The sequence below is a fragment of the Haliotis asinina genome, chromosome 15 (assembly GCF_037392515.1).
Source record: "Haliotis asinina isolate JCU_RB_2024 chromosome 15, JCU_Hal_asi_v2, whole genome shotgun sequence".
Classification (NCBI taxonomy): Eukaryota; Metazoa; Mollusca; class Gastropoda; order Lepetellida; family Haliotidae; genus Haliotis; species Haliotis asinina.
In genome coordinates this window covers 18,637,895-18,658,367 of record NC_090294.1, presented here as the reverse complement: position 1 = coordinate 18,658,367, position 20,473 = coordinate 18,637,895, and the positions used below count along the sequence as shown (strand labels likewise).

At 41.6% G+C, this 20,473-nt stretch overlaps 3 protein-coding genes across 3 annotated transcripts; all 3 read left to right on the top strand.

Annotated features, from left to right (window-relative positions):
- Positions 1 to 19: 19 nt before the first annotated feature.
- Positions 20 to 4,915, top strand: LOC137265614 (beta-porphyranase A-like). The gene is made up of 3 exons (XM_067801046.1): positions 20 to 263; positions 1,645 to 1,789; positions 3,440 to 4,915. Exons 1-3 carry the CDS (start codon positions 21 to 23, stop codon positions 4,894 to 4,896), a joined length of 1,845 nt encoding a protein of 614 aa, XP_067657147.1. The 5' UTR covers position 20; the 3' UTR covers positions 4,897 to 4,915.
- Positions 4,916 to 7,683: 2,768 nt separating this feature from the next.
- Positions 7,684 to 12,635, top strand: LOC137266405 (beta-porphyranase A-like). Its single transcript, XM_067801899.1, has 3 exons — positions 7,684 to 8,001; positions 8,851 to 8,995; positions 10,528 to 12,635. Exons 1-3 carry the CDS (start codon positions 7,759 to 7,761, stop codon positions 11,982 to 11,984), a joined length of 1,845 nt encoding a protein of 614 aa, XP_067658000.1. The 5' UTR covers positions 7,684 to 7,758; the 3' UTR covers positions 11,985 to 12,635.
- A 1,356-nt stretch (positions 12,636 to 13,991) lies between these two features.
- Positions 13,992 to 19,463, top strand: LOC137266403 (beta-agarase-like). Its single transcript, XM_067801898.1, has 3 exons — positions 13,992 to 15,168; positions 15,968 to 16,112; positions 17,985 to 19,463. The coding sequence occupies exons 1-3, from the start codon at positions 14,926 to 14,928 to the stop codon at positions 19,439 to 19,441; spliced, it is 1,845 nt and encodes a 614-aa protein (XP_067657999.1). The 5' UTR covers positions 13,992 to 14,925; the 3' UTR covers positions 19,442 to 19,463.
- The last annotated feature ends 1,010 nt before the right edge of the window (positions 19,464 to 20,473 follow it).

The following is a 20,473-nucleotide window of genomic DNA, read 5'->3' as shown; positions in this document are numbered from 1 at the left end:
TCACTTGAAAATGTATAGTCATGCAGGTTTTAACGGTGGTAGCGTTCTTCACGGTGTTGTTGTTGGGCGAAGTGCTCTCAGACACCACAGTCACCATCTACAACGAGTGGTTGTCCCAAGGTGGACGTGTTCATTATGAGGTGGACAGATGGAATAAACACAACGGTTTCGACAGGTCCCAATTTGTCTCAAAGTGTAAATCTATTGGTACAGTGGCAGGACGATGGATCAACAGAGACTTAAATGGGGGCCTCTTTGAGAATGTAGGTACCATTACGCACTATTCTTGTTAGGGTGAGTGAGTTTAGTTTCACGTCGCACTGAGCAACCTTAGGGCATTTATACATCAACTATACATTTTATACTTCACGTGATGAAAGGACAAAACTAAACAGTAAGTTGAGTTTCAAGTCACCCTGAATATTCCGGTCTATACTGGGATGGGAAAACCAGAATTAATGCAGGTCTCAGACCTGTAGTTTTGTTGATACAATCGATCACACGAGTAGCGCTGACAATCCTGAAAACACGATGGCAAGCTGGGATTCGAACCCAGGATTAGAGGTGTCTATAGTCCGTTTGACTCAAAAGCGGACCGATGAATTGCAGTCTAGCTCGAAAACTAATAAACATAACATACTCAATAAAACGCTGATCATAATCAGAACATCATACCAACTCAGGTTTTTGCAGAATATTTCCCTTAAAATAAATACGTTCTTTAACAAACTATCAATAAAATATTGACACAGTTCAATGTTTATTACGAGTGAGGAGTGCAGAGAAAGGGACAGCCAGGTGTGCGAGAAAGCATTGGGACAGCACAGGTTAATGAATAAATAACTTTCTCGGCACTTGCACGTGCTTCTCGAACACCTGGCTGTGCCTTCCTCTGCGCTCCTCCCTCGTAACAAACAGTGAACTGTGTCAATATTTTAATGATAGTTTGTTAAACAACTTTCTTGTTATTAGGACACAATTTCTGCAAAAAACCTCACAGAGTTGGTATGATACATTGATTATGATCAGTTTTTCGTTGAGTATGTTATGCTTATTGGTTTTCAGTTATATTGTAATTCATCGGTTTGTTTTTGAACCAAAAAAGACTATAATAGGTAAGCCACTCTGCACATGACGTATTTCAGGTACAACACATGAAATATGATGACTTTGTATTTTGGGTGACATATAAATATGATGAGAGTCTTTGGTATCTTCCAGTCATTTAAGTGGGAGGAACCGGACCTCCCACTATCAACACAGCACGTCTAACGTTTCGAGTCAAAATAGAAAAATGCAGTGTTGGAGGGTCTTCATAACTGAGTTGTGGATACTTTGTTTGTGCATTTCTGAACGTCACAACAAGCACTATTCCAGGTGTATGACGGCGATCTGGAAGATAGTAGGGTTTGGGTCAGCTAATCCGATGAATGGCAGCCTGAATTTACATCAATCGACGCAATTCGAAGTACATTATATGAACCAACTACGTTAAATATGGTTGCCGAAAATCAATGACATCACGCACCATCGCCAGTTGGTGACAGAAACAGAAATGAATGTTTCAAGGTCTCTCGGACCTTTTTTAAACGATTTTTTTATTATTCTGTTGAATAACAGTATTATTGTATCACTATTGAACAGTGGCACCAAAACCCATCTCACCATGGTTACCCAGATCCTCACTACCTGCAAGACCATGCTCTACAGACGAAGATGTTCAACTTCTATTTGGACCAGATCCATGCTTACGGAAACGACGTCAATAATATGGTGTGGGAAATAAAAGGTAAGTCATGAAAACGACCATAACTGTTTATGGATTCTGTTATTGGAGATGCTTGGAATCGACCTGATCTTTTAGAATTCTAAATGTCTTATACAGACACATGAAAGGGATCTACAATTCTCTCGGACGAGATGTTGCCTTTTTGGTGTGTTTGAAAACCAGGGGGTCCCAGAATCGTCTTTGCTGCACTATTCATACGTATTACGATGAAGGCGCACAACTTTGAAAAAATACGCAAACGTAGACAGTTTAGGGGCTGTATCGGTTTTTGAAAGTGTCAGATGGTTTGTGTGGACTAGACATTCGAGAAATTCTGCTGCTTACTTCTATCAACGACAACATTCAAACGTACTTGGCATCATCATCTTCTGGAAGGAATATACACAAATTTCTACCTTCTACCTTCAAGCAGATATGCAGCCAGACCTCTGGCTCCTATTCGAAAGACATCGTAGAGAGGTACAGAATACCACGTCTCATAATGGCCCACAGTCGTGTTTTATAATAAAGAAATGTAGACATCTCTTGGGGTTATATATGTAACAGTAACGACTTTATAAGCACCTTGCTCAGTATTTCCATTTACAATATTCACTAAACATGGTCTATATGTCTCTAGCTTTGTGCACATACCAGGCATTCTTAGAACTGACACTGTCCAGAACAGAACTGGAAGAAGTGTTTGGTACCTAACATCATTCAGTCGTTGAATTGGGCGAACTGGTAACGTCTTCGCGAGGAAGGAGTGTCCACCAACCTATATCAATGCCTAGTTAATACCCTAGCTATTTCAAACAGATATTCACCCGTGAAAGCCCGGGTTATAATATTTGGCCTTCAGCAACCCACGCGTGTCTGTACTTGTTACTTCCTTTGTCCCTATGTAGAAAAGAAACCCTTTGAACATCCGGGACAGAATAGGTCTTCATCAACCCACATTTGCCAGAAAGGGCGAATATGCATGTCGTAAGACGCAACCAACGGGATCGGGTGATTGGACTCGCTGACTTGCTTGTCATCGTTTCCCAACTGTGCAGATCGATGATCATGCTGTTGATCACACGATTGTCTGGTCCAGACTCGACTATTTGCAGACTGCCACCATGTAGAATAAAATATAGCTGAGTGCGGCGCGAACCTAAACTCACCCACTCACTCAAGCGGATACGCAAACAGATCTCTGGTTCTTATTTCGGATGTGACAAAGAGTCACAAGACATTCCCCCCCCCTCATACACGCCTCCCTACTCCTGTCGAACAAACAAAATGACAGGAAAGTGACATATTTATTTTGAATATTGGTCAAACCTTCGATGAGTTGGTAGCGTACACAGGTGGTGCATTTGACACACAGTTATTGACAGTGTTGAGAGAAATTTTTGATCACGTTTGATGATAAAATGCGAATACCTAGGTGCTACTAATAAGATTGACGTAAAATTGTCAAACCTGACACTGTCATGCAGACTAGTTATTACTGAATAAGTGCACGAACCGCTTTTAGCAATACTGCAGCAATATCATTTCAGGGGACACCAGAAACTGTGCACACTGTACCAATGTAGGAAATCGGACCCGGCTCATCGACCAAGGAGCCAACACCACCACCCCAAGTACAGATTCAAATATCCATGTTTTATTTTCTGTCAGGTCTCAGCTGGCCCAGTTGGATTGACAAGTCCCAGCATGGAGGAAAATTCCCCAATAACCCAGATGCAGCGGCAGAGTTTGTGTCCTTGATGGTTCAGGGTGCCAAGGATTATACTGGAGGTCATCTGCCTGCTTTCTTTGAGGTCATGAACGAACCCGACGCTTCTTATAAGATCCTCGACTCAACGGCTGTGATAAACTTTCACAAAGCTGTGGCACAAAAGCTGAAGTCAAGATTTGGGATCAAAGTCGGAGGCCCAACATATACTGGCTATACGATCAGAGCAGATGCAAATAATTTCAGCGTGTGGAAGAGAATGGCTCAGTTTATGGATATGTCTCTGGATCACATGGACTTCTTTTCCTTCCATGCTTACAACGATCTCCATGTATCTGGTGGAAAGCATTGGTTTTCTGGTATCAACGAAGCACGGCTGGTTGGAGTGATTGACTTGATAGAAAGCTACTCTCACATAAAGAAGGGAAGGAATTTTCCTATCATCGTCAGCGAGTATGGAAGAGGTGGAGTCCATGGTATCAGCCAGGATGCTCATTCTGGCATTCTAGACTTTGCTACCCTTTACTTGTCAATTGGACAGATGTTTACTTATCTCAGCATGAGGGAGTACATGGAGAGAGCCATCGTCTTCTTATTGGCCTGTCAGCAATATCCAGGACACACGAGCCTCAACTGGTCTCTTTTCACTCCTGATGGGCATGATACACAAATTGCAAATTTCTACAAATTCTGGCACAATTTGTACTATGACCTGAAGTTCCTCAAAACCTCGAGCGACTTCTCAGGATGGGAAAGACAAGTAGCGCCCCTAGTTCTCGCGAATCCTAATAACAAAGAGATGCTGGTTCTCCTTCACAACTATGGGACGAACTGGCAGAATGTGAAGCTGGACTTCAAAAATGGCTGGATTAACCCAACAAGTGGTGAATCTACATGTCTTCAGTACCAGAACGGCAACCCAGCAATGCATTCCAATGTCCACTTTGACACCAACAAGAACCACGGACGCGTCGGTCTCCCAGGAGAGTCAAGCTGCATCTACAAATTCAAGACCAACTACAACTTCGGAGGCCTGAAGACAAATAATGAGAAAACTTACTATGGAAAGGACATGGTCATCCCAATACATAACGGTCATGCGTCGACCACGATTCAGGTACAAGGATCTGGCTTCCATACAGCACGTATGAGAATTGGGGTAAGCAGAGACAAGAACTCTAATGGGAAACCTCTGAGCGTTACGGTCAATGGACATAAACTACCATCAACATATATGCTGTATGATACCGACAAGAATGAAGCCCCTACCAAATGGGAAGTGTGGGAATACTGGGTGCCTGCAGATAGGGTTCACTCTTCAAACACAGTCAGTATGAGCTTTGCAGGGAATGGTGGTCATGTCAGTTCTGTAGCTCTGATCGTGGGGAATCTTCATTAAAGAAATATTCAGTCCTTTTTCTGGGTTATTTTGTGTTCCATATGATGCTCAAAACAATATATGATGAGGTGTAAGGAGGAACCGTGTGCATGTGTTTTATGCATTTGCTCAAAACGCAACAAACGCTTGACAGATCGCACAGATACTGATGGAGTTGACTGTCACACGAGAGAGCATCTTTTACACGGATAACTACCAATGCTGCCATTTAATACTGTTTGTGGTGGTGCCCTAGAGGGGTCTGATGCACGGCAGTGTCTTACTGTATAACACACGTTATATATGAGACTAAACTGAAAATACAGATTTTAGTACTTTTAATGTCAGTCGTCATCAGTTTACGCTTGTGTTGGGTGAGATACATGAAGAAGAGGTTGTGTAAATCTCCACTGTCCCTTGTACACAGACATTTTTGGTATGTTATATGTGTGTGTGTGTGTGTGTGTGTGTGTGTGTGTGTGTGTGTGTGTGTGTGTGTGTGTGTGTGTGTGTGTGTGTGTGTGTGTGTGTGTGTGTGTGTGTGTGTGTGTGTGTGTGTGTGTGTGTGTGTGTGTGTGTGTGTGTGTGTGTGTGTGTGTGTGTGTGTGTGTGTGTGTGTGTGTGTGTGTGTGTGTGTGTGTGTGTGTGTGTGTGTGTGTGTGTGTGTGTGTGTGTGTGTACGAACGATTAAACGCACGAACATTTATTTCCAGTGCTTCTTTGGGATGGAGGAAGGTAAAATACGACAGGCAGATGTCTAGGACCGGATTTTGTCCCATATCCACTTATTCAAAGCATTGCTTCACACGCTGACTAGATGGAACCTCTTAATGCCCTTAACGATTGAACGTTATATCCAAGTCCACATTTAAATCTACCAGCAGGAAATGGTTAAGGGGAGACTTCTGTAGCTCACCTGCGTACATATTAACTGTTTATTGAAAGAATATAATAGTGTTGTGGCTTAAATATTTTCTGCATGAGGAAGTAAGAAATATAGAAGTGGTGCTCCACGTATGTGTTCGTTTCAGTAGTGTATAGTATTATTGAAATGTACATTTAAATCTACTTTGCTCACAAAGCTTCGACTCTAAGTCACATATACAGCAGTAGAAGAGGAATTGCGATGGTTGTTCTAGAAAATGGTTTCACCCAAATAAATATAATAGTGTTAAAACCTTCATGTTCTGTGTATAATGTCCGACCAGTATATGGACAGTGTCTAAACCTACGTGACTAAACCTACGTAGACCAGCATATCACATATGACACATAATCATCCATTACCATTTTGGTACTGACTTAGGCAACTGGCATATGGTTCGTAAATAGATTGGTAAGCATAGCAGTACAAGGAAGCATAAGTGAGTGACTTTAGATAAACGCCTCCTCTAAACACCAGTAGTGTACTCAAACGAAGCATACGAAATAGCTCAATGTAATGAAGAATGCTTACAAGACATTGGTGACATAGAGTGCCCATCAATACCATCAGGGAAGATAAGATTGGAATACGTCTTACCAGGTTATTTGGCCTTTTGTTGATCAAATCATATATTTACATCCTGCCATTGAATAACTACAATCTTTCAATTAGCATGGGATCTATTCCAACACGGAGATATACACGAAAAACGTTTAATCTAATATAATGTTTGTTGCACTCAGCAACTTTCCAGATATATGATAGTGGTTTGTGAATATTTGAGCCAAACAGCCAAGTGATCAAGAGCATCGGCCTACACAACTGTGAAATGATGACGTGTCAAAGTCAGCCAGCCTGACCACCCGTTCATGTTAATCATTTCTTACGACAAGCATTGGCTGATGAATATCCATTCTATTCTTCATGAGTAAATGATGAATCTTATGCACGAACACATTCCAGATGACTGACCCTGACTATACTAAGTTTGCAAAGAATAATGGATGCTGCAGAACGTTGAATATGTACCATTTGCTTCAAAAGTTACGTCGTTTTTCTAACACAAATAATTGCACCTCAAAATGGAGATCAAGTGCCTCAAAGATCACCCTGGTGATTTACTATGAAAATATTCAGGCTAAACGATCCGATTTTGTCTGGTATGATTAGCAATCCCTGGCACTCTGAATGCGTCCATTATGAGATGGTAGTAGGAACCTAACAGACCAACTATTTGACATCAATTTGCAGTGAAAGCCTTACAAAAGGAGCCCTTGGTATGAATCAGAAAGAGAAAACGTATCGATTGCTCAATGGTATGCATTCGAAATTCTAAATTAAGTGAGTCAGTGAGTTTAGCTTTACGCCGCACTCAGCAATATTCCAGCTACATGGCTGCGGTCTGTAAATAATCGAGTCTGGACCAGACAATCCAGTGACCAAGAACATGAGCATCGATCTGCGCAATTTGGAACCGATGACATGTGTCAAGCAAGTCAGCGAGCGTGATCACCCGATCCCGTTAGTCGCATCCTACGACAAGCATAGTCGCCCTTAATGGCAAGAATGGGTTAAGTAAAACAATTAAGTAAAAACAAAGTTTGTGACTATGAATTTTGCTTCTTTTTTAGCGAAACATTGTAACATTACACTGAGAGTCTGTCAAAATCAGTTTGTACCTTCATCAAATTGTCTTTGAGACTCCATATATGTCCGAAATAACTAAAACCAGTATATGGACATTTTTTATGTGTGTACAAGTTAAGACGCATTCTAGATTACAGGACTGACCATGACATATATAGCACGACGCAATCCTTACACTCGTGGTCGTAGTAAAAAATATTTAACTGATATGGGTCTGAATATCTCAATCAAGGAGTGCATAACATATGGACTTTTCTCACTCAACATGTCTAGGTATATAACAGCTTCGCCTCACCTAAAATTGTATAATCATGCAGGCTGTACCGGTGGTAGCATTCGTTACGGTGTTGCTGTGGGGTGAGGTGCTCTCAGACACCACAGTCACCATCTACAACGAGTGGTTGTCCCAAGGTGGACGTGTTCATTATGAGGTGGACAGATGGAATAAACACAACGGTTTCGACCCGTCCAATCTTGTCTCAAAGTGTAAAGCTCTTGGTACAGTGGCAGGACGATGGATCAACAGAGATTTAAACGGAGGCCTCTTTGCGAATGTAAGTACCGTTATGCCTTTTTGGCTTGACCGTCATACATCAACTACTCCGTTTTTTAATTATACGCCTTAAGCGAGTTGGCTTTAAAGCCGCTTTGAATATTCCAGTATATACTGTGAAAGGAAAACAAGAATTCATGCATTTCTCGGGCCTCTACAGTCTTGATGACACCATCGATCACGCGTTTGGTACTGACAAACCTACAAACATGGTTGCAAGCCGGGACTCGAATCCACGATTATAAGTGGCTAATAGATCAACCATAGAATTTGGACGAATTTAAGGTAATATACATATATGCTGACCTCCTTTGCGTGCATTCAAAGTGCTCACATGCATATTGCCAGTCTTGGGAGGCCCCGCTACGGTGAATGACTTTGGTACCTTTCAATCTCTTACCTGAGAGTACCCGGGCTTGCTACCATGAACACAGCCCCTCTGACACTTGAGCAAAAAGAAGGCAGGGTGTTCATATTCTCCAAAATGTTTAATTTGGAAGCGCTCACCCAGAGAACTATCACTCGCAGAAGTACCACTTGTTGTTCCCATAGTAAATGGCTCAAGGACCTTGAACTGGGGATGCCCTGTTTCTGTGTTGTTGAACGCCACAACAAGCAATATTCTACCTGAATGACGGCAACCTGGATCATGGTTTAGAACAGATAATCCAGTGATTGGCAACATGAACACCAGTGTACTCCGTTGGGATTAGTTTGGTTTTTGAGCTAAAAGATTTTGTCTTGTCTTGATAAGATGATATGTGCGAACTATTTCAGATCCATTTGTTGAAAGTTGATGATCAAACCTAGCCTGATCAAAATCTGCTAAATAATAATATCATTATAACAGTGGCACCAAAACCCATCTCACCATGGCTACCCAGACCCTCACTACCTTCAAGACCACGCTTTACAGAAGAGGACGTTCAGCTATTATATGGAGCAAATCAATGCTTACGGAAAAGACGTAAATAATATTGTATGGGAGATAAAAGGTAAGTCATCAAAAGCGGCCATACTGTTTATGGACTCCGTTAGTGGAGATACGTGGAAGGGGTCAGTGGCTCATTTTTCAAATGGCTTCGCTAGAAAAAACAGCATACTATATATATTATTTCATAGAGGTGCACAGTCGTGTTTTGAAACGTGTAAGGAAATGCAGACATCAGACCGTCCATTAATTGACATAATGGACATTTATGCTATTCTGATACGAAGGCATGCAACAACCACGTCAGAGAGCATGACCACCCGATCGTCAGTCGCCTCTTACAAAGCCTGGGTCACTGAAAACCTTCTAGGCCATGAGAGTTGCTGAAGAAGCATTAAATGAGCGACCTGGTTCAATTGTCAAGCCGGAAGTGTAATCTGTGGATTGTCTGACCTGTTGTCAAAATAGAGGCCAGAGTATCTTTTTCCAAATGAAAGCCTTAGTACATACAATCACTTATAAGAATTTGAGCAGAATGTGCCTCAGGACACAAACCTCGGATCCGGCAAATATGCTATATAACATAGGCAGTCGATACAAGTTGTACCATTGATAGCTTCCAGAAGAGTTGAGCAGCTTAAGCCATTGACGTCCAATTAAACTGTTTGCTGAGTAAAGTTTTGAATACTTAACCTATCTCCCAAAACACAATAATTAAGTGTAAAAATACATGTGAAAATGAATGTGACACTGAAAAAAATGTAATAACGCCATGTGTTCTAACTCGGAACTGCCTGTTTCCACCATACCTTACTTATGACGTTTCCATTCTACACAATCGAGAGGAACCCTATTTCATCGGTTGAACATAACTGATAACCTCTTCCTGAGGCCGGTATATCCACTGGCCTATGCTTAGTTCCTTCCCTTGCTATGTTGGGGTGGTGGGGTAGTCCAGTGGGTAATGTGATCGCCCATCACGCCGAAGATCCGGGATTGATTCCACACATAGGTAGATGGTTTTGTTGGAATATTGCATACAGCGACTGAATTAACTAAAACACCCTCACTCATCCATGCCATTTCAAGTTTATTTCCAACCAGACCCCTGTCTTTCGAAGCAAACTTAACTCTGAGTTTTGAGAAAATGCATTTCCCAGAATGAACTGAAATTGACATTAAACTCAAGCAAAGTAGACAGTTTGAGTTTCCCATAAGTTTTTCCAATTTGAGATTCCATAAGTTGTTTAAAATTCAGCTGTTTCAAATTGTCAAACTTACTTCGATTTTTGAGTGAAAACTAAGTTTGCTTTGTGAAATTGGAACCATTTTTCTGGTTCTTATTTCGAATGACGTCACAGAGTCACAGCATAAATTCCAATGTCGGTCAAACGTCACATTGATATACAGATCATTGAATAATGAGTAAGTGGTTCTACGCCACTTTTAGCAATATTGCAGCAATAGCACGGCACTAGACACCATGCTTCACACATTGTAATATTATAGGGAATCAAACCCAAGGAGATAAAGATTTAAGCACTAGGCCACGTCATCACTCCGATTACTGAGTAAAGTATCTAAGTTTTCTGTCAGGTCTCAGCTGGCCCAGTTGGATTGACAAGTCCCAGCATGGAGGAAAGTTCCCCAATAACCTAGATGCGGCGGCAGAGTTTGTGTCCTTGATGGTTCAGGGTGCCAAGGATTACACTGGAGGTCATCTGCCTGCTTTCTTTGAGGTCATGAACGAGCCCGACGCTTCTTATAAGATCCTCGACTCAACGGCTGTGATAAACTTTCACAAAGCTGTGGCACAAAAGCTGAAGTCAAGATTTGGAATCAAAGTCGGAGGCCCAACGTATACTGGCTATACGATCAGAGCAGATGCAAATAATTTTAGCGTGTGGAAGAGAATGGCTCAGTTTATGGACATGTCTCTGGATCACATGGACTTCTTTTCCTTCCATGCTTACAACAGCCTCCATGTATCTGGTGGAAGTCATTCGTTTGCTGGTATCAACGAAGCACGACTGGTTGGAGTAATTGACTTGATAGAAAACTACGCTCACATAAAGAAGGGAAGGAATTTTCCTATCATCGTCAGCGAGTTCGGAAGAGGTGGAGTCCACGGTATCAGCCAGGATGCTCATTCTGGCATTCTAGACTTTGCTACCCTTTACTTGTCAATTGGACAGCAGTTTACTTACCTCAGCATGAGGGAGTACATGGAGAGAGTGATCGTTTTTCTCTTGGCCAATGAGCAATATCCGGGTCATGACAGCCTCAACTGGTCTATGTTCCATAAAGATGGGCACGAAACACAAATTGTAAATTTCTTCAAATTCTGGCACAATTTGTCCTATGACCATAGGTTCCTCAAAACGTCGAGCGATTTCACAGGGTGGGAAAGACAAGTAGCACCACTGGTTCTCGCGAATCCTAATAACAAAGAGATGCTGGTTCTCCTTCACAACTATGGGACGAACTGGCAGAATGTGAAGCTGGACTTCAAAAATGGCTGGATTAACCCAACAAGTGGTGAATCCACGTGTCTTCAGTACCAGAACGGCAACCCAGCAATGCATTCCAATGTCCACTTTGACACCAACAAGAACCATGGACGTGTCGGTCTCCCAGGAGAATCAAGCTGCATCTACAAATTCAAGACCAACTACAACTTCGGAGGCCTGAAGACGAATAATGAGAAAACTTACTATGGAAAGGACATGGTCATCCCAATACATAACGGTCATGCTTCAACCACGATTCAGGTACAAGGATCTGGCTTCCACACTGCACGTATGAGAATAGGGGTAAGCAGAGACAAGAACGCTAATGGGAAACCTCTGAGCGTTACGGTCAATGGATATAAACTACCATCCACATATATGTTGTATGACACCGACAAGAATGAAGCCCCTACCAAATGGGAAGTGTGGGAATACTGGGTGCCTGAAGATAGGGTTCACTCTTCAAACACAGTCAGTATGAGCTTTGCAGGGAATGGTGGTCATGTCAGTTCTGTAGCACTGATCGTGGGGAATCTTCATTAAAGAAATGCTCAATGGTCCCTTTCATGTGTTCTTAATAATTTGTGTTGTCTGTGATAGTGAAAAGAGTGTATTCTGAGGCCTATGAAGACATTCTCTGATGTATTTGATCCAAACGTAACGTACGCGTATGTATGGTGTTATTTAATGCTGTTTGTGGCTGTGCTCTTGAGGATCCTGAAGCACTGTACATGGCAAATAACAGCTCAAAACGAAGGCATCCGAGCATTTTATGCATGGCAGTTTATTTTCAACTGTTAAACACATGTTATATATGGGACGAAACTTTCTGAGTAAATTTCAGATTCTAGTACTTTCATTGTATATGTTCGTCAGTTTATACTTGCTTCCTATTTTCCTTGGGTGAGAATCATGAAGAAGAGGTACTGTAAATCTCCATTAACCATTGTTAGTAGGCTTCTGGCGATCTATAAGAAAATTTATGTTGTGTAATTGACTAATATGTCTGATTATATGCTTATGAATCCATCTGAAGAACAGATGTTTCTAAATTCCTTATCTTCCACACTTTGGAGCCCAATACACGACCGGACAGATGCACCTAGATTCAATGGACAGCGTTCACATATCTAAAAAGACGGGTGGTTTTTTGTTTTGTCACAAATACATTAAAACAGATGGCAAAGATGTAGACACATATGTTGTGGCTTGACTATAGAAACATGGATTTCATAGAAATTTCAACAAAAAGAATGGTGAATGTACTGAGGTTAAGAGCACCAACGAATTATCTAGTGCTTGATTAATTTGGATGAGGGTAAAATACCAGACGCAGGTTTTGGTCCCACATCCAGTTATTCAAGCATTTGTTGCACACGCTTACAAGATGGGTATTAAAATGTCCTTACCAAGATTAGACATTGTACCTAAAATCAACCAACAGCAAAAAATAATTTTGGAATGACTATACAGCCCAACTACATTTTTTTATGTCTTAACGTTTTGTTAAACGATAATGTTAGCGTAGCTGCATAGATATTTTCTGGATAAATATTTTGCACACAAGAATTTACAAATATGGCACTAGGCTTCACGTTTGTGGTGAATTATGTAGTGTGTAACATTGCGACAATTAGAACATTTAAATCTACTTTACAAACAAGGTTTCAAATCTAAACAATATTTACATTCTACGTATCCCAATTGCAAATATATTTAGATGCTGTTGATCACTGGCTTGTCTAGTCCAGACTCGATTATTTTACAGATCATGAAGAAACGATAACAGAGGAAGTATTTGACGACAGTGGACATTGCTTGCCTAATGAAATTCTATTGTGCACCAACATCCTAATGTTATCCATTCTGAAGAAAGGCCCACTCTTCAAAATTGAAAAGAAACGCCTAGGTGTTTTCAGAAGTTTATTTCGGTATTTTGTTACAGCAATCCTCATTAATATGTTTGCATTCTGTTAATCATGTCGTGCTTGTTTACACTGTGCGCAAACGCATCCCTAAATGTGTTTGTACACACACACACACACACACACACACACACACACACACACACACACACACACACACAAAGAAAGATAACGATACATGAAAAGTGCTAGCATGATAGGTTTTCTTCGTAATGCACATGTAATGCACGTGCAATGTGTCGAACACAGTCGAACACATGCATAAAAGGTTTGCCTTTTAATGCACATGTAATGCACGTGTAGTATGTCGAACAGAGTAGAGGCATCGACTATAAAAGGCCAAGCCAAATTCACCATCTTCTTACGAAATTTACGACGTAAACGTACATTTAAAAATTGATAAGATTGAATGCTACTGACGAAATGTCGCAATTGGGCGTCTGGAAGCAGCGGAGTTTCAGTCTGCTTTTGCAAGGCACTTCAACGTCCACCACGGCACCATATCTCGATTATAACATGGATATACCATAATATTCAGTTCGACCCAATGTGTAATACTATAACTGACAAGTCCGGCTCAGGACCGTTCATCGAGTGTTCCATCTGTGTTTCTGATTTGCTACAGCATCGGACACCGCAGGACAGTTTCGCGGTCTTTGAAGAAAGTCCGACCAAACCATCAGAAATCGTCTTAGAGAAGTGAGAAGTCGAGCACATGTTGGAGCTGTCCTGACACGAGGACAGGGTACACCTACAGCGACAGGGTATGGAACTAGTGGGACGCATGTTTGGTTACGCGATGAATTGTGTTTCCTTCCTAAATGACGGCATTGGTGGCATCGTGTCTCTTCGACGTCAACACATACCGTTTACGCCGAACTGCGCTCTACAGATGGCCAGATTTGGTGATGATAGCGTCATGGTGTGGGGCTAGTGCTGGTTCAAGGCATTCTTACAGCAGATCGGTACATCGACCAAACCCAGCGATCTCATCTCTTCACAAGCTCTTAAAACAGAGGGAGCTGTTTCAACCCGACAACGCTGAACGTGCAACACGTGCCTGTTTCGCCAATGCAAGCGTCAATGTCGTTTCCTAACCTTCCAAACTCGCCTGATTTGATTTGAACACTTGCCAACGCTCTTGAATGGCGAAGAATGTCACACGCACAGATCTGAGGAGTGCCGCACAGTCACAGTGTCTGTAAGTTTTACATCCTTTTTAGCAAAACAATCTAACATCACTTTGAGAATCTTAAACGAGAACCTGTCGAAAGTAAATTGTTCTGTCTTGATATTTATTTCAATTTCAATGTATGTTAAAAACTTAAAACCAGTATATAGGCAAACAAATCCTTGTGATTGTTAGGGCGCATTCTAGAATAAAGAACTGACTATGGTACATTTGAAACTGCACATTCCTTACACTCGTGTTTATATTTAAAAACATTTAACTGATATGGGTCTGAATATCTCAAACAAGGAGTGCATAACATATGGACTTTTCACACTCAACATGTCTAGGTATATAACAGCTTCGCCTCACCTAAAATTGTGTAGTCATGCGGGCTGTACCAGTGGTAGCGTTCGTTACGGTGTTGCTGTGGGGCGAGGTGCTCTCAGACACCACAGTCACCATCTACAACGAGTGGTTGTCCCAAGGTGGACGTGTTCATTATGAGGTGGACAGATGGAATAAACACAACGGTCTCGACAGATCCAGTCTTTTCTCAAAGTGTAAAGCTATTGGAACCATGGCAGGACGGTGGCTCAACAGAGATTTAAACGGAGGCCTCTTTGCGAATGTAGGTATCATTATGCCTTATTGTCATGGCAGCCAACAATGTTTCATCAACCTGAGGAAGAGACAAAGACGTCGTGGATATAATAATCAATGAGTTGGATTTAAAGCCATTTTGAATATTCCAGTGTGTATTGTGATAGGAAAAGCAGAACTAATATAGTTCTTGGACGTCAACAGTCCTGTTGATACCGTCGACCACTCGTTTGGCGCTGATTAGCCTAAAAACAACGTGGCAAACTGGTGCTCGAACACGATTATCTGTTTCTTTAAAGTAAACCATTGCGCAGCGAATTTCGACGCATTTCAGGTAAACAAGCTGCTTACATGTTCACCTCGTTTCCAACATGTTCCGCTTGCATTCCACATACCATCTGAAAGTTGTGAGACACTCAGTTGTGGTGTGTTTCTTTGGTATCTTCCAGTCTCTTTCCTGAGAGTACCCGCACTTGTTCCTCTGACGGTGTAAAGAGGAAGGTGGCAGTATCGGAGACTCTTCATGTTCTCCAAAACGTTCTTGGTGGTTTCAATTTGGTATTGCTTCTCGGAAGACGCCCAATCGCTATTTTGCAAATTTGTGAAGGGTTCAAGGGTCTTGAGCTGATGATGGTTTATTGTTGACTGCCAGACTCTATATTACAGCTGTATTTTATTTCGATTTGCCCCAAATCGATGATATCACGGACTAATATGAGTTGATGACCATACTAGACTGACCTTGATAAGATTTTCTGAACCCCCTTTATGGGACTTACTTTTTGTAATCTGTTCAATAATAATATCATTATATCATTAATGAACAGTGGCGCCAAAACCCATCTCACCATGGTTACCCAGACCCCCACTACCTTCAAGACCAAAGTCTAAAGAAGAGGACTTGGGACTACTATATGGAACAAGTCCATGCTTACGGAGACGGTATAAAGAATATGGTATGGGAAATAAAGGGTAAGTCATAAAGAAGAACCATACTTGTTACTGAACAATCTTTATCAAAGACACTTGAAAGGGGTCTGATCTACGAGTGAGTGAGTGAGTGAGTTTAGTTTTATGCCACACTCAGCAATATTACAGCTATATGGCGGTGGTCTGGAAATAATCGAGTCTGAACCAGATAATCCAGTGATCAACAACATGAGCATCGATCTGCGCAATTGGGAACTGATGACATGCGTCAACCAAGTCAGCGAGCCTGACCACCCGATCCCGTCAGTCGCCTCTTACGACAAGCTGAGTCGCCTTTTATGGCAAGCATGGGTTGCTGAAGGCCTATTCTACCCCGGGACCTTCACGGGTCCTGATCTACGATATTCCTAGCTGTCTGTTGGTTTTCATCTCTTTTGAAAAAGCCGGGTATCAGGGAATTGTCTGTGAGCTTGAAACCTTTAAAGCGTAATCCTGTAAGCGCATGCTTTCTTTCCTTCTACCGTATAAAGGCGCACAGTTGTGTTTTGAAAATTAAAAGTAAATGTGGACATATATGGAAGTGGCTGTATTAGCAAAAGTGATGTTTTCAGAGCCCTTGGCTCTGTATTTCGATTTACAATATTCCTTAAAATAAGGAATAATGTTACTAACTATCGATGCAGAAATAACAGGGCATGACGTTGATTAAATATACTTAGCAGCTAAAACAACAACAAACAAGCAAAAACAAAGACAAAACCTCAGGACTATTTCAAAATTACATAGACACTGTAATCAAACCATTACAGATATCCGCATAATAAGCGTATCAAAACCATTTTTGTGTACAATATTCTGACAACTAAATAACTCGGCATAATTCCAAAACATTACATGAACGCTAGGAGTGTATATATGGAGTCCACCAATCGATTGATGAAAGCCAGTGGTACCTGGAACCACACCCTGAGAAAGGTCCATCGCAATGAATCGGTTGTGTTCGGCCACGGTATGATATTATTCAGGCTCACCTGAATTTCATCCCGATCATGTTCAATTGGGTTAAATCAGCACAAACGGCTGGCCACTGCATAATATTGAAACCGTTCAGCTATAGGGAGTCCCATGTAGTTCTGGCAGTATTGACCCGGGCGTTATCATGCTGGGAAATCTTGTTCCGGTCGCGTTCGAAATGTGGTATGACGTGGGGTCTGAGAGCGTGGTCGATATAGCGCACCACTGTGATGCTGCCTTCTCTCCCTGGGCCAAGGTTCTGGAACACTACTGGACCCACTCTCTGGTTCAGGCCTATTCCATTCCATACCATGAAGCTTGCACCCCCAAGAGTCTCTTTCCATAACACATTGGTTTGAGTGACGCCGGCCTCATTGTCGCCCTTTTCGTGTTCTACCATCTGCAGTTGATAGGCAGTACCGACTCTCATCTTTGAACAGAACAGGTCTCCATTGCCTGTATCGCCAGTTTTGGTGTTGTAGGGCAAACTGTAGACGTTCGACAAAAGCTCATTTCATGAGTCTATATCAAAGCCTACTTTCTACCCTTGCCATTTCATGCAAATATGCAACCATAACCATTTAATCCTTGACAAAAGAAATGACAGATTACCACAAAAAAATAACATATTAACAAATACTGATTTCGCCAAAGGTTGTCTTTGTAGTACTCACACAGATAGCAGGTCTGACACAGATTCTATCTCATAGCAAGTGTTGACAGAAATCTCAAATCATGTGTAACGACACAGAAACTTGTTTCTTGTAACTTCCTCACGCAAATTACATCTCTCAAACCTGGATCCCACAAGTAAGTTAGACACACTGTATTTGTGGCATTTTCCAGTTACATTGACATACAGAATACAAAAAATAAAGTATCTATGTTTTTTTCTGTCAGGTCTCAGCTGGCCCAGTTGGATTGACAAGTCCCAGCATGGAGGAAAGTTCCCCAATAACCTAGATGCGGCGGCAGAGTTTGTGTCCTTGATGGTTCAGGGTGCCAAGGATTACACTGGAGGTCATCTGCCTGCTTTCTTTGAGGTCATGAACGAGCCCGACGCTTCTTATAAGATCCTCGACTCAACGGCTGTGATAAACTTTCACAAAGCTGTGGCACAAAAGCTGAAGTCAAGATTTGGAATCAAAGTCGGAGGCCCAACGTATACTGGCTATACGATCAGAGCAGATGCAAATAATTTTAGCGTGTGGAAGAGAATGGCTCAGTTTATGGACATGTCTCTGGATCACATGGACTTCTTTTCCTTCCATGCTTACAACAGCCTCCATGTATCTGGTGGAAGTCATTCGTTTGCTGGTATCAACGAAGCACGACTGGTTGGAGTAATTGACTTGATAGAAAACTACGCTCACATAAAGAAGGGAAGGAATTTTCCTATCATCGTCAGCGAGTTCGGAAGAGGTGGAGTCCACGGTATCAGCCAGGATGCTCATTCTGGCATTCTAGACTTTGCTACCCTTTACTTGTCAATTGGACAGCAGTTTACTTACCTCAGCATGAGGGAGTACATGGAGAGAGTGATCGTTTTTCTCTTGGCCAATGAGCAATATCCGGGTCATGACAGCCTCAACTGGTCTATGTTCCATAAAGATGGGCACGAAACACAAATTGTAAATTTCTTCAAATTCTGGCACAATTTGTCCTATGACCATAGGTTCCTCAAAACGTCGAGCGATTTCACAGGGTGGGAAAGACAAGTAGCACCACTGGTTCTCGCGAATCCTAATAACAAAGAGATGCTGGTTCTCCTTCACAACTATGGGACGAACTGGCAGAATGTGAAGCTGGACTTCAAAAATGGCTGGATTAACCCAACAAGTGGTGAATCCACGTGTCTTCAGTACCAGAACGGCAACCCAGCAATGCATTCCAATGTCCACTTTGACACCAACAAGAACCATGGACGTGTCGGTCTCCCAGGAGAATCAAGCTGCATCTACAAATTCAAGACCAACTACAACTTCGGAGGCCTGAAGACGAATAATGAGAAAACTTACTATGGAAAGGACATGGTCATCCCAATACATAACGGTCATGCTTCAACCACGATTCAGGTACAAGGATCTGGCTTCCACACTGCACGTATGAGAATAGGGGTAAGCAGAGACAAGAACGCTAATGGGAAACCTCTGAGCGTTACGGTCAATGGATATAAACTACCATCCACATATATGTTGTATGACACCGACAAGAATGAAGCCCCTACCAAATGGGAAGTGTGGGAATACTGGGTGCCTGAAGATAGGGTTCACTCTTCAAACACAGTCAGTATGAGCTTTGCAGGGAATGGTGGTCATGTCAGTTCTGTAGCACTGATCGTGGGGAATCTTCATTAAAGAAATGCTCAATGGTCCCTTTCATGTGTTCTTAATAATTTGTGTTGTCTGTGATAGTGAAAAGAGTGTATTCTGAGGCCTATGAAGACATTCTCTGATGTATTTGATCCAAACGTAACGTACGCGTATGTATGGTGTTATTTAATGCTGTTTGTGGCTGTGCTCTTGAGGATCCTGAAGCACTGTACATGGCAAATAACAGCTCAAAACGAAGGCATCCGAGCATTTTATGCATGGCAGTTTATTTTCAACTGTTAAACACATGTTATATATGGGACGAAACTTTCTGAGTAAATTTCAGATTCTAGTACTTTCATTGTATATGTTCGTCAGTTTATACTTGCTTCCTATTTTCCTTGGGTGAGAATCATGAAGAAGAGGTACTGTAAATCTCCATTAACCATTGTTAGTAGGCTTCTGGCGATCTATAAGAAAATTTATGTTGTGTAATTGACTAATATGTCTGATTATATGCTTATGAATCCATCTGAAGAACAGATGTTTCTAAATTCCTTATCTTCCACACTTTGGAGCCCAATACACGACCGGACAGATGCACCTAGATTCAATGGACAGCGTTCACATATCTAAAAAGACGGGTGGTTTTTTGTTTTGTCACAAATACATTAAAACAGATGGCAAAGATGTAGACACATATGTTGTGGCTTGACTATAGAAACATGGATTTCATAGAAATTTCAACAAAAAGAATGGTGAATGTACTGAGGTTAAGAGCACCAACGAATTATCTAGTGCTTGATTAATTTGGATGAGGGTAAAATACCAGACGCAGGTTTTGGTCCCACATCCAGTTATTCAAGCATTTGTTGCACACGCTTACAAGATGGGTATTAAAATGTCCTTACCAAGATTAGACATTGTACCTAAAATCAACCAACAGCAAAAAATAATTTTGGAATGACTATACAGCCCAACTACATTTTTTTATGTCTTAACGTTTTGTTAAACGATAATGTTAGCGTAGCTGCATAGATATTTTCTGGATAAATATTTTGCACACAAGAATTTACA

Excerpts from the sequence above, each read along its gene's own strand:
- LOC137265614 (XM_067801046.1), top strand. The coding sequence starts at position 21 with ATGCAGGTTTTAACGGTGGTAGCGTTCTTCACGGTGTTGTTGTTGGGC. Across the intron at positions 264-1,644 it reads ATGGGGGCCTCTTTGAGAAT|TGGCACCAAAACCCATCTCA; the intron begins GTAGGTACCATT and ends ACTATTGAACAG. Across the intron at positions 1,790-3,439 it reads TATGGTGTGGGAAATAAAAG|GTCTCAGCTGGCCCAGTTGG; the intron begins GTAAGTCATGAA and ends ATTTTCTGTCAG.
- LOC137266405 (XM_067801899.1), top strand. The coding sequence starts at position 7,759 with ATGCAGGCTGTACCGGTGGTAGCATTCGTTACGGTGTTGCTGTGGGGT. Across the intron at positions 8,002-8,850 it reads ACGGAGGCCTCTTTGCGAAT|TGGCACCAAAACCCATCTCA; the intron begins GTAAGTACCGTT and ends TCATTATAACAG. Across the intron at positions 8,996-10,527 it reads TATTGTATGGGAGATAAAAG|GTCTCAGCTGGCCCAGTTGG; the intron begins GTAAGTCATCAA and ends GTTTTCTGTCAG.
- LOC137266403 (XM_067801898.1), top strand. The coding sequence starts at position 14,926 with ATGCGGGCTGTACCAGTGGTAGCGTTCGTTACGGTGTTGCTGTGGGGC. Across the intron at positions 15,169-15,967 it reads ACGGAGGCCTCTTTGCGAAT|TGGCGCCAAAACCCATCTCA; the intron begins GTAGGTATCATT and ends ATTAATGAACAG. Across the intron at positions 16,113-17,984 it reads TATGGTATGGGAAATAAAGG|GTCTCAGCTGGCCCAGTTGG; the intron begins GTAAGTCATAAA and ends TTTTTCTGTCAG.